Source organism: Magnolia sinica, chromosome 16, assembly GCF_029962835.1.
Source record: "Magnolia sinica isolate HGM2019 chromosome 16, MsV1, whole genome shotgun sequence".
In the NCBI taxonomy this organism is placed as follows: domain Eukaryota; kingdom Viridiplantae; phylum Streptophyta; class Magnoliopsida; order Magnoliales; family Magnoliaceae; genus Magnolia; species Magnolia sinica.
Window position 1 is genome coordinate 11785334 of NC_080588.1, and position 14779 is coordinate 11800112.

Below are 14779 nucleotides of genomic sequence, written 5' to 3' on the forward strand. Positions count from 1 at the left end.
ATTTCTTAAATTCAAATTAGAAATCAACAAAGTTCAATAAGAACAAGAATAAAAAAAAGATAATCATCTACATGTGCTACAAGCACTGCTTAGCCCTAGCTAAGAGTTTTAGCTAACCATAGACATGATTGAAACCAAATCTCTTAAACAAAGCATGAAAAATAAACTATGGTAGAAGAAAAACTCTTTAGCAGTTCTCCACACTTTTGCTATGCTCCTTGAAACCTTTCTAAACCTTAGAAGATGCTTTGGAGCATCCTAGGGACTCCTATTTATAGTTGGGGAACTCTAACTTTCGCACCGAGTTAGAAAAATCTGCAAACCGTATCAAATTACACAATCGGCATAAAATCTGTGTACGCCTTCAATTTTATTGAAGGGTCTTCGATTGCATCGAAAAATTATCCAAAACTGTCCAGCGAGTTTGGCTTGAAAAATCTTGAAATTCTTGATTGAATTGAACTGACTTCGATTGCACCTTTGATACTATCGAAGTGTCTTCGATTGAATCGAAGTCTATTTTGACACTTTTTCAAAACAATGTTTTTCTGCCCCTGGAATTTTAAAATATCTTTTTTCAGGACAAGTTTTAAGTTTCATTTTCTTCACTTCAAATCTTCAATTCTCTTCATTTCTCAATTGATTTTCTTGGATATTTGGCATGTGAATTCTTTATTAATGACTTCCAAATCTCCAATTCTTCATTATTTTCTTTTGATATGTAAATCTATCCTTTTAAGCGCATATTCATCATAAGCTTCTAAATCACCTCGCATGACAAAAAAGTATATAATTAAATAAAATTATTAATTAAAGGCCTAAAAAACTAATGTAATTGGAGGGTTAAATATTCAATATTTGAGTCTCAATAGACAATCCTTGTGGAGGGTCCTATTTACAACGATGTCATGAAGCTCCGAATCACTTTTTCAGTTTTACTGCAATTTGTTTCCAACCCATGCCAAATGCATGCTACCAAACTGGTGCTTAGATACTAATTTTATATTCCCCCATCTAAGAAACCACCATTAGCATGTTATCCTTAAGCAAATGACCATTTTACCCCTATCCTTAGTTTCAAATTAATATTACATCATAAGCTTACATCAAGCCAACCCGTCCAACTTGTGGGTCCTACGTAGATGGAAAACAGCTCCAAAGCATCATTCTAACATTTAATGAGTGGGCATTTGTATGTCAACTAAAAATAGGTATTTTGGTCATTTCATACCAATTCCTTGTAATGGAGGGTAACATAAGGAAGGTATCTCCAAAATTAAAAAAACAGAAGTATATCTAAACAAGGGAAGGTAGATGAAAGAACAGAAACCAAGAAAATAAATAACAACCTACTTATATAGTAAATAGCTATTACCATTCATGTGTAAAAGTCTTTATACAACGCACCAGTCATCCAATCCTTTATATGGAACCTATCTGCATACATGCCACCCACTTCTTACAAAACAGCAGTTATATATCTTTCATTTCCCACAATACGTAAAACACCTAAAAGCCACACTAACATCTAAGTAAAACCCATGATAATTAAAACCAAGACCACAAGAAAACCATGTTCTTATCTATGCCTACCTACCCAGTCTGCTTACAAAACCATGGAGATAGAAGACTTTATTCTCCAAATTTCCAAATGTACCCTCCGACGGTCATCTTTCAATGCCTAGGAACAGCCCTACAGACAAGAGGAGTCTTCATCTCAAGGGACAGTTTGAGGCACTCAGATAAATCCACACCATTTTCTGAAGGGACCCACTTGAAGCTTTGAAGTAGCTGGGCCAACCACAGATAGACAGTAGCCAGGCCCATTGCCTTACCAGGACACACCCTCCGACCGGACCCGAAAGGCGCCAACCTCAGATCAGATCCTAAAACACTCATGTCCTCTTCGATGAACCTCTCGGGTATGAATTCCTCTGGGCTCTGCCATATGCTCTTGTCGTGTGTTATCGCCCACATGTTCACCATCGCAGTCGTCCCAGCTGGAATGAAGTTGTTGCCAACATGGACGTCATGGATTGCGAGGCGGGCCCATGAGAGGAGTGGGCCAGGGGGGTGCATTCGGAGGGATTCCTTCACTATGGATTGAAGGTAAGGGAGGTTGGGTATATCAGAATCTGATATGGGCCGAGACTTTCCGACCACAGCATCTATTTCAGACTGGGCCCTGGATTGGATATCTGGGTGCACGACCATCCTTGCCAGGATCCACTCCAAGAGGATTGCTACTGTGTCGGTGCCGCGGAAGATCATTTCCTGAAATGAGTAGAAAACATGTAGCAGTCAGATTTTCAGCAAATGGAATGTCATGGCTTTGATTGGACCGTCCTAATATCAAATAAATGGATCTTTACTCATTGATCAGATTGTATACCACCTATCAAAGGGTCCAAACAGTATGATTTTTGAACGATAGTCCATTCAGCATTCGAGCTATCAAATGAATGGTTTAGATATTGTCCAGGAATGCTATATGTGTGACAATAAGAAGGGGGTGGCCCACCACCCATCCCTGATATGAATTGAGGAAAAAAAGCAAAACCCACAAACGGATTTTCCAGAGAGTATAGTTCGAGGTTGTCCATCAAGTGTGCCCTATGATAGATGGCACATGTTTTAAAAAATCACATCTATGAGACAATCCCCCACGTCAATTTCTTCAATTAAACACTTTGGCTTTCTTCGACAACTACTTATTAGACGGCTAGGATTATCCAAGCAAAGTCTACTGTGAAACATTAGACATCCATGGCAGGGACAACTGCTGGACGGTCTGGAAAGCTGGAGTGTACAGAAAGGTTCCAGTGATATTTTGGGAATTCCTAAAAATAACCAAAGTAACCTCATTTATTTATTTTCTTAAAAGCAGTGGAATGTAGTTTGGTGGACCTCGTGTGTGTGTGTGTATGGCATCCAACCCGCTCAAAAGATGATCCCCAACATTTTGATCAAAGCAAACTAAAAACGACTTAGATCTGGTTATCAAGTGGGCCACACCATTAACGACAATAATGTACACAACTTAAGAATCATGTATGCCACATGCGGTGATGTTGTCCGTTTATTTTTGGTTCATCTGATAATCATAGTGGGATTGGATATTATATTCACACAATGTGGGCCCCACAGTGCTGAAATCTACTACCTCTTAGAGAAAATAAAAATAATAAACGAGAATATTTTTGGTGAAAACTTAGTGGTATTTCATGAAATTTGGTGCAACCAAACACACCCTAAAGGAAAAGAAAAAAAAAAGAAGAGGAGTTTTCCACTCATGCAACTCAAATATCAAAGCCTGAGTTGACTCAATCGAGTTTCAAGTTGAGTCAGCGAGTTCTACAACTTTGCCTTATAAAGAAGGTGTAGAAGTCCATGCACAAAGCATCAGAGTTCATCCTTGTCATCCCTTGTCAACTATGGGCCCACATGTACGGATACCTGATAGACCAGAAACATCCTGAGAACCAGGACCATGCAATCTCTTGGAGAGGGACGAAAAAATTCCTTCAAAAATATAGTAAAATCAAAAGTTAAAAAAGGAGCGCAAATACCAGGGAGAATGAACGTGGATGAAATATTTCTGAAATCAAAAGGAGAACGCACCAAAACCTTTTCGAGTAAAAGCACCATCTCTCATTAGAAATGTGTTGAGAGAGAGAGAGAGAGAGAGAGAGAGAGAGACCAACCCAAGACGTAAGCAGTAAAACCCGTAAAGCAAAATCAAACCACTGAGAGAGAACCTTCCAAGCACAATCTTCCAAAAACCCATCACAGGATATAACCAAAAACCCATGAATGAAAATCAAAGTACTCATAAGGAAGGAGAGAGAGAGAGAGAGAGAGAGAGAGAGAGAGAGTTACCCAAAGAACAGCAATCATATCAGAATCACTAAGCCTATCCTCCTCCTCCAAATCAAGCAAAACATCCACAAAATCCTCTTCCCCATCATCACCCCCACCATCACCCCTCCTCTTCTTCCTATGCTCCTCTACGATCCTCCCAACAAAACCATTCACCCTACAAACCAATCCCCTACACCTTCTCCTCACCCCTTGCAAATCCAACCACCCCACCAATGGAAAATGGTCACTCCAATTGAATTTCCCAAGCAACTCATACCCTTCACTAACCAGCTCCTCCAATTCATCTCCCTCCTTTTCCCGCCCAAATTCAAATTTCCTCCCAAAAACCGTCCTCATCACATTATTCAGCGACCCGAAATGCAGCACCCTTTTCACCTCAACCTCTCCTCTCTCTACCATCGCTGCTCGAATCTCGCCCACCATCTTCATTCCAATTTCCCTCCTGAAACCCCCAAAAGCAGCAATCCGCTTTGGGCTGAACAGATGGGTTGCTGAGATTCTCCTCAGATTCCTCCAATACTCACCGAACGGAGCGAACCCCATAGCTCGGTGGAAGAGGAGCTCGTAGGCGGATTCCTTAACAGGGCGGTCAGCGAATGCTGAGCTGTTGAGAATCTCTTTTGCAGTTTGTGGGTGGCTGGAAATGACGAAACGGGTCAGCCCAATGGAGAATGCCATGAGTGGGATGGCATTGAAGGTGCGGGCAAGACGAGCAAGAACACGGTGGGTGATGGGGCCGGAGAATGGTATGAGAAGGCCGATGAGTGGAAGGCCGGAGGGACCTGGGATGGCGGTTGGTGACCGGTTTTTGGCAATGAGGGCCCATGCAAAGCCGCCAGGGGAGAAGCAGAAGGTGAAGGTGATGGCAAGGAGGAGAAGTATGGCGAGGAATTCGAATTGGAGGAATGATGAGGAAGCAATTCTGGGGTGGAAGAGAAGGAATGAGGCAGAATTCATATCAGAAGACATGGTTTTTGAGAATGAGGATTTCAGGCAGATTCAGCGGGTTTTCAGGTGCGGTTTGATGGGAGAGAAATAGGATTTTTGGGATGGAATGGTGGTTTTCTGATAGAAATGGGATTGGGGAGAGAGAGAGAGAGTAGAGTGCAGAATGTAGAGCGTGAAAGGAAAGAGAGGGGGGAGGGCGTTTAAATAGGAGAGAAAGCGGTGTTTGAATTTTAACTCTGGGCAGGTAGAAGTAATATCTCTGATCATCACTTCAGTGCTTTATCTTGAGAAAGAAGAATCCATTAATTTCAACCATGGTCAGGTTAAAGAGAAAGGAGACGGATTGCCTACTACCAGTGTCACTGGGGAGGTTGCTACTCACAGTGCTCCATGGACCCCACCATGATGTGTCCTATCCACGCCATCCATATATTTTCCCAGACTATTTTATGGCATGAGCCCAAAAATGAGATATATCCAAATCTCATATGCACCACACTATAGGAAAGAGTGGTGATTGAACAGTCACCGTTAGAAACTTCTAAGCTATACGAAAGAAGTTTTGGATTAAGGTGATATTTGTTCTTCTCTACATTGTTAGTCACCTAACCAATCGGTTACATGACAAATAAACATTACGGTGAGCCTCAGGAAGTTTTTAATGGCAGACAATCAATCTACTGTTTTGTTATGGTGCGGTACAGTCGAGAATTGGATATGCCTCATTTTTTTGGGTCATGCTCTGTAAAATAAATGGGCTGCTGGGATAAAATACATATATCATGTGCAGAGAGAGAGCTGTCAGTAACCACCTTACTTCTTCTTATGCTGTCACTAGTCATGCTGTGATGGAAGAGAAATGGCTTTTGCGTCGTATAGATCAAACGTACTACCTACCTTTTTATGGGACGTGAAAAAAAAAACTTTTAGCACAAAAATAAACCTCATTTGTATGGACTAATTTAGAAAAAAAAAAATACCCGTGCTTTTCAGAACTTCCTACTCATTTTTGCCAAAAAACAAAAAGAGACTAACTTTAAAAAAAAGAAAAAAGAAAAAAAGAGGGCAATTTCGTCCTAAAGTCTAGCTTCATAACATAACGTTTTGGGATGCCGCCAAATCACACTGAATAAAAGGCAGCGTCTAAAGCCACAATTATTTCAAAGAGAAATGCTCGGGTGATCTCCTAGATGATTGTAAATTATAGTGCTCTTGCATGCATTGATCCACTTGTACGGTACCAATTTCATGGGCCACCCTACAAAGATCACACTAATTGGATGATCCAATTCACCACTGATTTGACATTTTGTCTATACCCATTCTTTTTCCAGCCCATGGATCGAATGGTTATGATTATCTAAAAATCTAATTCTTCATAATCACAGGTAATCCATGATGGGCCCAAACAAGTAGATGAATCAAATTCTTAATTAAACCTATTTCTAGTAAATGGTCTTCCATATTTTTTTTTAACATACTCGCACCCACATACACCACGGTGGGCACTCGAACTACGGTGTTAATGAGCTGGGCTCGCACAAAAAAAAAAAATTCAGAATTTTGAATAGCCAGCCTTATAGCTCGGTTCCAAAGCAATTCAAAATATGGGCTAGGAGCTACCCAGGCCCAACCCCATTGACAGCCCTAACTCAAACCCATGACCTGTGGAAACGCTTGTGAGTTTACCACTATGTCATGAGTAGGAACTCCCATTGTCAGTATTAAGAACCTTTACACATGTTATAAAGATCTACGATTCGTGAGATGGTACCAAAATAATGAACAACTATCTAAAAACCTTGGCATTTTAAGGGTTGGATTAATTTGATTTATTAGAAGATGTGATGGAAAATGAACACCATGGTTAGGTCCTACATCTTAGATTTTTATAAATTAATGCATGTAGTACTATTTTAAGTGCGGCAACACTGACTTTTCTTTTCCACCGCAATGTATTTGAACCCATGACCTCGTGTTGAAACTCAGGTGAGTCTTCCGTTGGAGCATGAGTAAGGACCCATCCGGTAAACCTAATACTCTGTGAGTACTAGAGTTGAAGTTAAATTTACCATCTTCTTAAGTACTATGAGCCGAGCCTGCAGGGGACATGGATTTCCTGCCAAAGCCAAAAGTTTTTGCACTGAAAACCTGGGTATCCATCCATTTTATGAGTTCATTTTGGGACATGAGGATAAAACTAAGCCAAATTCAATACACAAGTGGACTGAAAATGAGAGGATTGAACATCCACAGTTGAAATATTCACAGCCACATAAGTTTTGAATCAGGCTAATATATATGCTTTCACTTCATCCTACTAAGAATGACTTTATGAGTGGTACGGATGTCATGTAAACATCACCCTGGATCTCAAGGGAGGTTTCAACAGTACGAATTTCCCTTATCCATCTTTTCCTTTAGTGCGGTCCACTTGAGTCTCGGATCCTGCACACTTTTGGTATCATGTTCTAAAATGATATTAGAAAACGGATGGATGGGGTAAATTTCTCACAAATACCATGGTGGCCCCATGTGCACCTTGGCCGGAAATCCGCGTCCCGAGCTTGGCCTAAATGTGCCAGTCTAGCTTAAGGAAAGGCCACAGGTTCAATGACAAGTCACGCCTGATGCCTGATTAATAGATGGGAACTGACACCTGCAAAGGCACATGTATAACCATTTTTTATACTGGGCGTTTACAGCCACGAGATATAAAAATTAATAATTATTTTTATATTATCACATTTTGTGGTTAGAAAACCTTTGTAATGTAAATAGCGGTACAGGCGCCTGTACGTGACATCTCTGATGGGCTTGTCCCTGTACTTCAATCTCGAGCTTGTACGCCTCCTGATACTGCAGCTCAAGTCCAGGCCAAAGCAAGCTAGCCCCACAAGCCCATCTGGCCAACTGACCCATTGACAGCCGTCTCCAGGTGTAGTGAGATTTGGAGATCTAGTATGGGTTAGGATGCCCTTTGGCCTAACTCGTTTAAGTAGATTGTCCCGCCCAATCCAATGTTATAACCACATCCCTAACTCTAACCAGCCCCGGCTCATCCAACGAGCCTCTATAACGGCACATTTACTTAAATAGGCCTTTTTAATTTTCTGGGTGTGCGTACCAGCCAATCCTATAACATGATGAACTCAGGACTGATGGGACGGATTGACGCAAGTGCAGTCTGTGATGAGGCGACCGCCTTCTTCAAGGGGATAACTACGAATCCACGTAGCTTACAGGAACTCATCACAAATATTCTTTAAATTCATGAGGTAAAATTAGAAAAAAGAAATAAATCTAATAAGTTTAAAATAACTTGCTTGATAATTAAAATTGAGTTTCCAACCCTTTAAACAGTGATACCAAACTTAGGAAGGAGTTTTATAATCAAACTCTCTAAAATCGCAACTTAATATAAATAGTAAATTTCATGATTTCCATGGGACTTAGTGGATTTTGGCAAAAAATAGTAAGGGTCCAATTTGGCTTAACCACTTTACTCTAATTTTTCTAAGCCCTTTTCATGTTAGGCACGACTCCTAAAACTCAACGGTTATGATTGAATTAAAACTTACTATAAATAATAAAAATGGATATAAAATGTAATTTCAACCGTCGATCCGATGGAATCTCGTAAATTTAGCATGGTTAACCCGACGTAGCGGGGTTGGTTGGCTAAAGTAGCTTCTCCTATCCCAAAATCACATATGGTACGTCGAATAATTCATTTCAGTTTGCGAGATATGTCTTGTTTAGTATTCTGACGATCCTGATCACTTCCGCCTGCGATCGGGCCTTTTCTGGTCTATCTTGGACATGAAAATGTCTGCCACCTACTCTACATCACTAATAAACTCAAAGTCTACTGCTAACCAAGTTGGGCTGATTGGCTGATGGGTCGACCCACGCAGTCGCCACCCCTAAGAGAGGTTCAAAATTTTATATGGTTATTTTAGACTTATTAATCTTTTTGAATTATTATGCAATGCTTAGACCAAGAGAGTGAATTTAACCAAGGTAGAAGATTTAATGTACCTGTATTGCATTTTTCTTCTGTTTAAAATGTGAGACTTAATCTATATGCAGAATATGCCTACGGATCTGTCTGTGCATGGGACGTGGCGATCAGGGGTTTATATAGCGTACCTAGATGAGACACTGCCATGAAAGCCGGATAAGAATATCAGAATACCAGAATTCCTTTAGAGCTTAGGATCTTCCTCTCCTTCACACCCTTTCTACAATTCACAAGATGAGACTCGAATTTCTACCGTGGTGTAGGATTGAGGGCCAGCTCTCTTTTATAGAGACTGTGGAAGGGGAGTTTGAAATGCATCAAAACTCCCTCTCCCACGCTCCACATTGTTGTGTCCTAATTCGACTCAAACTGCTGTCTGTGTAAATAGCCATAGCATTCCAGCCCTAGTACGCACTGTTGCACAATGAGAATTGTGCAGCGAATCACATGAAGTGGGGCCCACTGGTCTACTCAATCATCTAGTCCAATTGAATGACAATCCAGACCGTTGATCAGTAAGGCCCACTGAATAAAGTTCTTACATTCTCCCACTTGGGCCTCATTGAGCAACGTCAATGATAGTCATATAGAATAATTTTGAAAACAAGTTTTGATCTTTTAAGAAAATATCCAAATAGTTAACCAATGAAATAGTTAGATGATATGAGTAATGCTATTCAATCTGGTCCATTAAGACTGTCAGTATCGAAACGCGATAATCGTCACTACATTTAATTTAGGCGAAGTGAGACTAAGCGCGATCATAAGTACTTTCAATCTTAACGACATAGATCACGAACTAGGAATGTGGTATAAGGATTACACACTTTAATGTGATGATATGTGCTTATCCTTAAGAGGTCCTGAACCTTTTACATGTCTCCAACGAGACACGACTGTAGTAATAATTACTCAAAATTTGCGCATATATATAGAGAAACAGAAATAAATCTTTATATCAAAATTATCTAAACAAACTGTATAAAACGAGATCTCTAAATGTCTATGAAAATCAAAATACGCTCAACTCCAACTAACTGAAAACATCTGTGGGATCAATAACTTTCATGGATGTTACATGCTCCTTAAATGGTGTGATAGGGAGCCCTTTAGTGAGCGGATCTGCAATCATCTACTTAGTGCCGATGAATTCCATGGACACTTGATGATTTTGAACCCTTTTCTTTGCAACAAGATACTTGATGTCGATATGCCTTGACCTTGACGAATGCTTATTGTTACTAGAAAAGGAAATAACAACCGAATTATCACAAAATATTCTCAATGGTTTCGGGATATGCTCCAGTACCCGCAAACTTGAAAAGAAACTCTGTAACCATAGTGCCTGATTAGATGCCTCATGGCAGGCAATAAATTCAGCTTTCATAGTAAATGAGGCTGTTGTAGACTACTTCACGCTTTTCCACGACACAACTCCTCCCACCATCATGAAGATGTACTATGAAGTAGATTTCTTAATATCAACGCAGCCTGCAAAGTCTGCATCTGAATATCCGATCAACTCCAATTGATCAGATCTTCTGTATGTGAGTCTGAAGTCTTTCGTTCTCTGAAGATACCGTAATACTTTCTTTGCAGCTATCCAATGTTGCGTTCCTGGATTAGATAGATATCTTTCCAATATTCCAGTGACAAAGGCAATGTCCGGTCGCGTACAGACTTGAGCATACATGATGCCCCCTACTACTGATGCGTTCGGAAATTCTTTTATTCGATTCTTTTCTAAATCATTATTTGGACACTGAAATAGACTAAATTTATTGCCTTTCACAATGGGTGACTTTCCTGAAGCACTTTTTGCATGCCATACCTTTCAAGTACCCTAGTAATATAGGTCCTCTGTGACAGGCTGAGTAGTCCAAGTGTTCTGTCACGGCGAATCTCAATGCCGATGATATAAGAAGCTTCGCCAAGGTCTTTCATTTCAAACCTTTGAGATAAGAATTTCTTAGTGTCGCTCAATATCCTGGTATCACTGCTAGCCAACAGAATGTCATCAACATACAAAATCATCATAACGAACTTACTCCCACTGGTTTTAATGTAGATGCATTCATCTGTAGTATTTTCTACAAAGCCATATAAGGAAATTACTTCATGAAACTTAAGGTACCACTGTCGCGATGCCTGTGTCAACCTATAGATGGACTTCTTAAGTTTGCAAACCAAATGATCTGAGCCAGTAGCTACAAAACCTTCGGGCTGCAATATGTATATATTCTCATTTAGATCCTCATTGAGAAATGTAGTCTTTACATCCATCTGATGTAACTTTAAATCCATATGAGCTACATGAGCCATTATGGTCCTGAATGAGCCTTTCTTAGATACTGGTGAGAAAATCTCCTTAAAATCAATTCTCTCACGTTGGTTAAAACCCTTGGCAACAAGTCTGGCTTTATATCATTCGACATTACCTTTGGAGTCTTCGTTTGGTTTTAAATATCCATTTAGAACTAATCGGCCTTATTCCAGTAGGTAAATCTATAAGATCCCATACTTTATTGTCCTACATGGATTTCAACTCATCTTTCATGGCATCAAACTAACAAGAAGGATCAACACTTTGTTTGACTTGTGTAAAGGATTCAGGATCTTTTTCCACCCCTATGTCAAAGTCGTACTCGTATAAGTATACGATGTAATCGTTTTGATTTACAGGCCTTCTCTCTCTTTCAGATCTTCTCAATGGTTCAACTTGTTGGGTCTGATCTTGATTTTCCTCATCAGTGGTTTATATATGAGGTTCTACGTGGTGCTCTATAGTGACTGTAGAATCGACTACATCATTAATGTCCATGTGATCTGGATTAACTATGACAGGAGTCACAGTCCTTTGTTCCTTAAATACAAAATTTCTTATGTTCGTGCTCCCACTGTTTTTAGTGTCCTCAATGAATCTGGCATTCCTAGTCTCAACAATCCTAATGGAGTGGAAAGGACAGTAGAATCGATAGCCTTTTGATCTTTCTGGGTATCCAATGAAGAAACAAGTTACGGTTCTAGGATCAAGCTTCTTTTCATGCGAGTTATAAATTTTGGCCTCAGCAGGACAACCCCAAACATGTAGATATCGGAGACTTGGTTTTCTCCCATTCCACAACTCAAAAGGAGTTTTGTTTACTGCTTTGATGGGAACCCTTTTTAGTATATGAACTGCAGTTTTGATCGCATCACCTCATAGAGATTCTGGCAATGTCGAATTGCTGACCATGCTTCGCACCATATCCATAAGGGTGCAATTGCGTCTCTCAGCCACTCTATTCTGCTCTGGAGTGCCAGGCATAGTGTATTAAGCGACAATGCCACAATCTTGTAAGTATTTAGTGAATGGCCCTGGATTGTGTCCTGATTCGTCATATTTGCCATAGTATTCACCACCATGGTCAGATCTGACAACTTTAATTCTCTTATCGAGTTGATTTTCAACCCCGACCTTATAGATTTTAAAAGTATCCAGGGCATCTGATTTCTCATTGATAAAGTGTAGGTACCCGAAGCGAGAGTAGTCATCTATAAAGGTAATGAAATAATTGTGGCCACTACATGAGGCTATAGGGAATAGTCCACATATATCTGTATGTATAACCTTTAATAGATCTACACTCCTGGTTGCACCTTTCTTTCTCATTCTAGTCTGTTTCCCTTTTATGCAATCAATGCATACTTTATAATCAGAGAATGCAAAATTTCTTCTCGCACAAGTCTGTTTAATCTCTCACGAGATATATGGCATAGCCGCCTGTGCCACAATATGGAGGAATTCTCATAGTCTAGTCTTCGCTTGGATCCCACTACATTTTCATGTAATAAATTAATATTATAGACGTGAGAGGCAATCAAGTCTAACTGGTATAAGTTGTTTACTATAGAGCCGGTTTTAACTTTAATCGAATTAAAGTAAATACTAAAACTTTTATTTTCAAAGTGGAATGAATATCCCAACTTATCCAAACAGGAAATTGAAACTAAATTGTGCCTTATAGACGGCACACAGAATGTATCTACTAAATTCAAAAATTGACCAGACTTCAACTTAAGCCTATAGACTCTTATTGCCTCCACATCAACCTTAACACCATTGCCTACGTATACTGAGCGCTCCGCATCAGTTCGTGGCTTGTCCTGTACTAATTCCTGCATAGAAGTGCATATGTGAATAGTAGTTCCTGAATCTATCCACCAGAAATCCGTTAACACATCGGTCAAATTAGATTCAAAACAGACAAGAACAGAATGTTACCTTTCTTTATGGGCCAATTCTAGAAACCTTCGCAGTCTTTCTTTAGATGACCCGCCTTTTTACAAAAGAAACACGGTGTACCTTTAACCCGTTTGCGTTTAGATCCATTTCCAAATTGATTCTCATGGTTTCTAGATGGAGGACCAGAGAGTCCTTTGTTAGAACCTTGTTTCCTTTTTCTTTTACCTTTATTCCCTTGCCCTTGCCTATGACCTGAGGTCACCATATTAACATTTTGAACTTTTACCATCTACCTGATTTTGTCTTCTTCTTGGACGCACTGAGTGATGAGTTCATCCAATGTCCACATGTCCTTTAGAGTGTTATAGTTTACCAGGAACGTGCCGAATTGGGGAGGTAGGTTGTTCATGATCAAATGATCCAGTTGATCATCAGTGAGTACAAGCCCTAGAGCACGGATCTTAGAAACAACTTCAATTTGCTCTACAATGTATTTATGGATGTTACCTTTTCCATCGTAGGACAAGCGAGTCAATTTATTCAGAAGAATACCCACTTCAGATTTATCAGATTTCTTGAATCGTTTTTCCATTTCAGTTAGAAAAATTTTGGCCTTATCTGTTTCAGGCATGGCACCCTTCATCGATTTAAAAATTGAATACTTAATGACTTTCAGGCATGTATCAATTGATCTAAACCATGCAACCCATCGATTATATTCAGCTTCAGTGGCATTATCAGATGGCTTTGATGGTTCTGGTGTTATTAGGGCAAGATCTAATTGAAGACAGCCTAGTACAACTTCAATGGCGTTCTTCCATTGAGCATAGTTAGACCCATTTAGGGTAGGGACTTGATGTGTATTAGTGGGAATTAACACTGAAAATAGAAGAGATACATATATACTCACATTAGTTCATTATTTTATAAAATAATTTCGTGAATGTAAACAAAATATCAGGCAAAATGAATCAATTCAGTTGCTAAGGGAGGCATCAACTGAATCATCTAAGATGACGATGGACCCAACCATCTCATCCTAGTGAGAATCTGTTACATCATTGTCATTCCTCCTGTGGGCAGAAATAATAACATGTTAGTGATCCTCCTGAACATGAAGCTAAGTGATGTCAATCATGTAAATCTGAGACACTTAACACCTGTGGGTGAGATGAGTCTTTTAATTTTACATTACTAGCACCACTTACTTCACCCGTTCACGTGTCTGACAAACGGTAATCGTCTGTGTTTTCGTTACCGTATGCATGATAATGTGAACGCAACTGTATGCAATCCTCTTTATCCCAATGTTACAAGTCTATATTTGTAGAATTTTCATCGATTGAGGTCACTATGGTGGCTAACACAACTAAATCCAAAACTACAAATATGAACTTAAGATCGCATTTATAATCTGCCTCAATGAATTATACTTAAATTAGTTTGATAGAGCCCACAAGATGGTCAGTATTGATCATTGGAGCATATAGAAACTGTTGATAGAAATGGACGGATATATTTCACTCTCTATAATCCAATGGTTTGTATAAGACCCTTAAGGATGGATAGTGGGCCTACAGTTGGGCCGAGTCAAGTCTCTATATTATCTGGTCATTACCAATGAGTATAATAAGTCTAGTCTATAGTACCCACATGATGAATGAATAATATTGAATGATCCACAAAATTCGATGCTCAAA

The 14779-nt window shown here is 39.6% G+C and overlaps 1 protein-coding gene across 1 annotated transcript; it reads right to left on the bottom strand.

Moving 5' to 3' along the window:
- Nucleotides 1–1338: 1338 nt before the first annotated feature.
- On the bottom strand, nucleotides 1339–4962 carry LOC131229028 (cytochrome P450 78A5-like). The gene is made up of 2 exons (XM_058224885.1): nucleotides 3880–4962; nucleotides 1339–2274 (listed from the first exon to the last, which is right to left on the bottom strand). The coding sequence occupies exons 1-2, from the start codon at nucleotides 4849–4851 to the stop codon at nucleotides 1675–1677; spliced, it is 1572 nt and encodes a 523-aa protein (XP_058080868.1). The 5' UTR covers nucleotides 4852–4962; the 3' UTR covers nucleotides 1339–1674.
- Between the last annotated feature and the right edge of the window lie 9817 nt (nucleotides 4963–14779).

What these genes read in the sequence shown, in the direction of transcription:
- LOC131229028 (XM_058224885.1), bottom strand. Translation starts at nt 4,851, where the DNA reads ATGTCTTCTGATATGAATTCTGCCTCATTCCTTCTCTTCCACCCCAGA. An exon ending in ATATGATTGCTGTTCTTTGG is followed by an intron (nt 2,275 to 3,879) that starts GTAACTCTCTCT and finishes TACTCATTTCAG; the next exon opens with GAAATGATCTTCCGCGGCAC.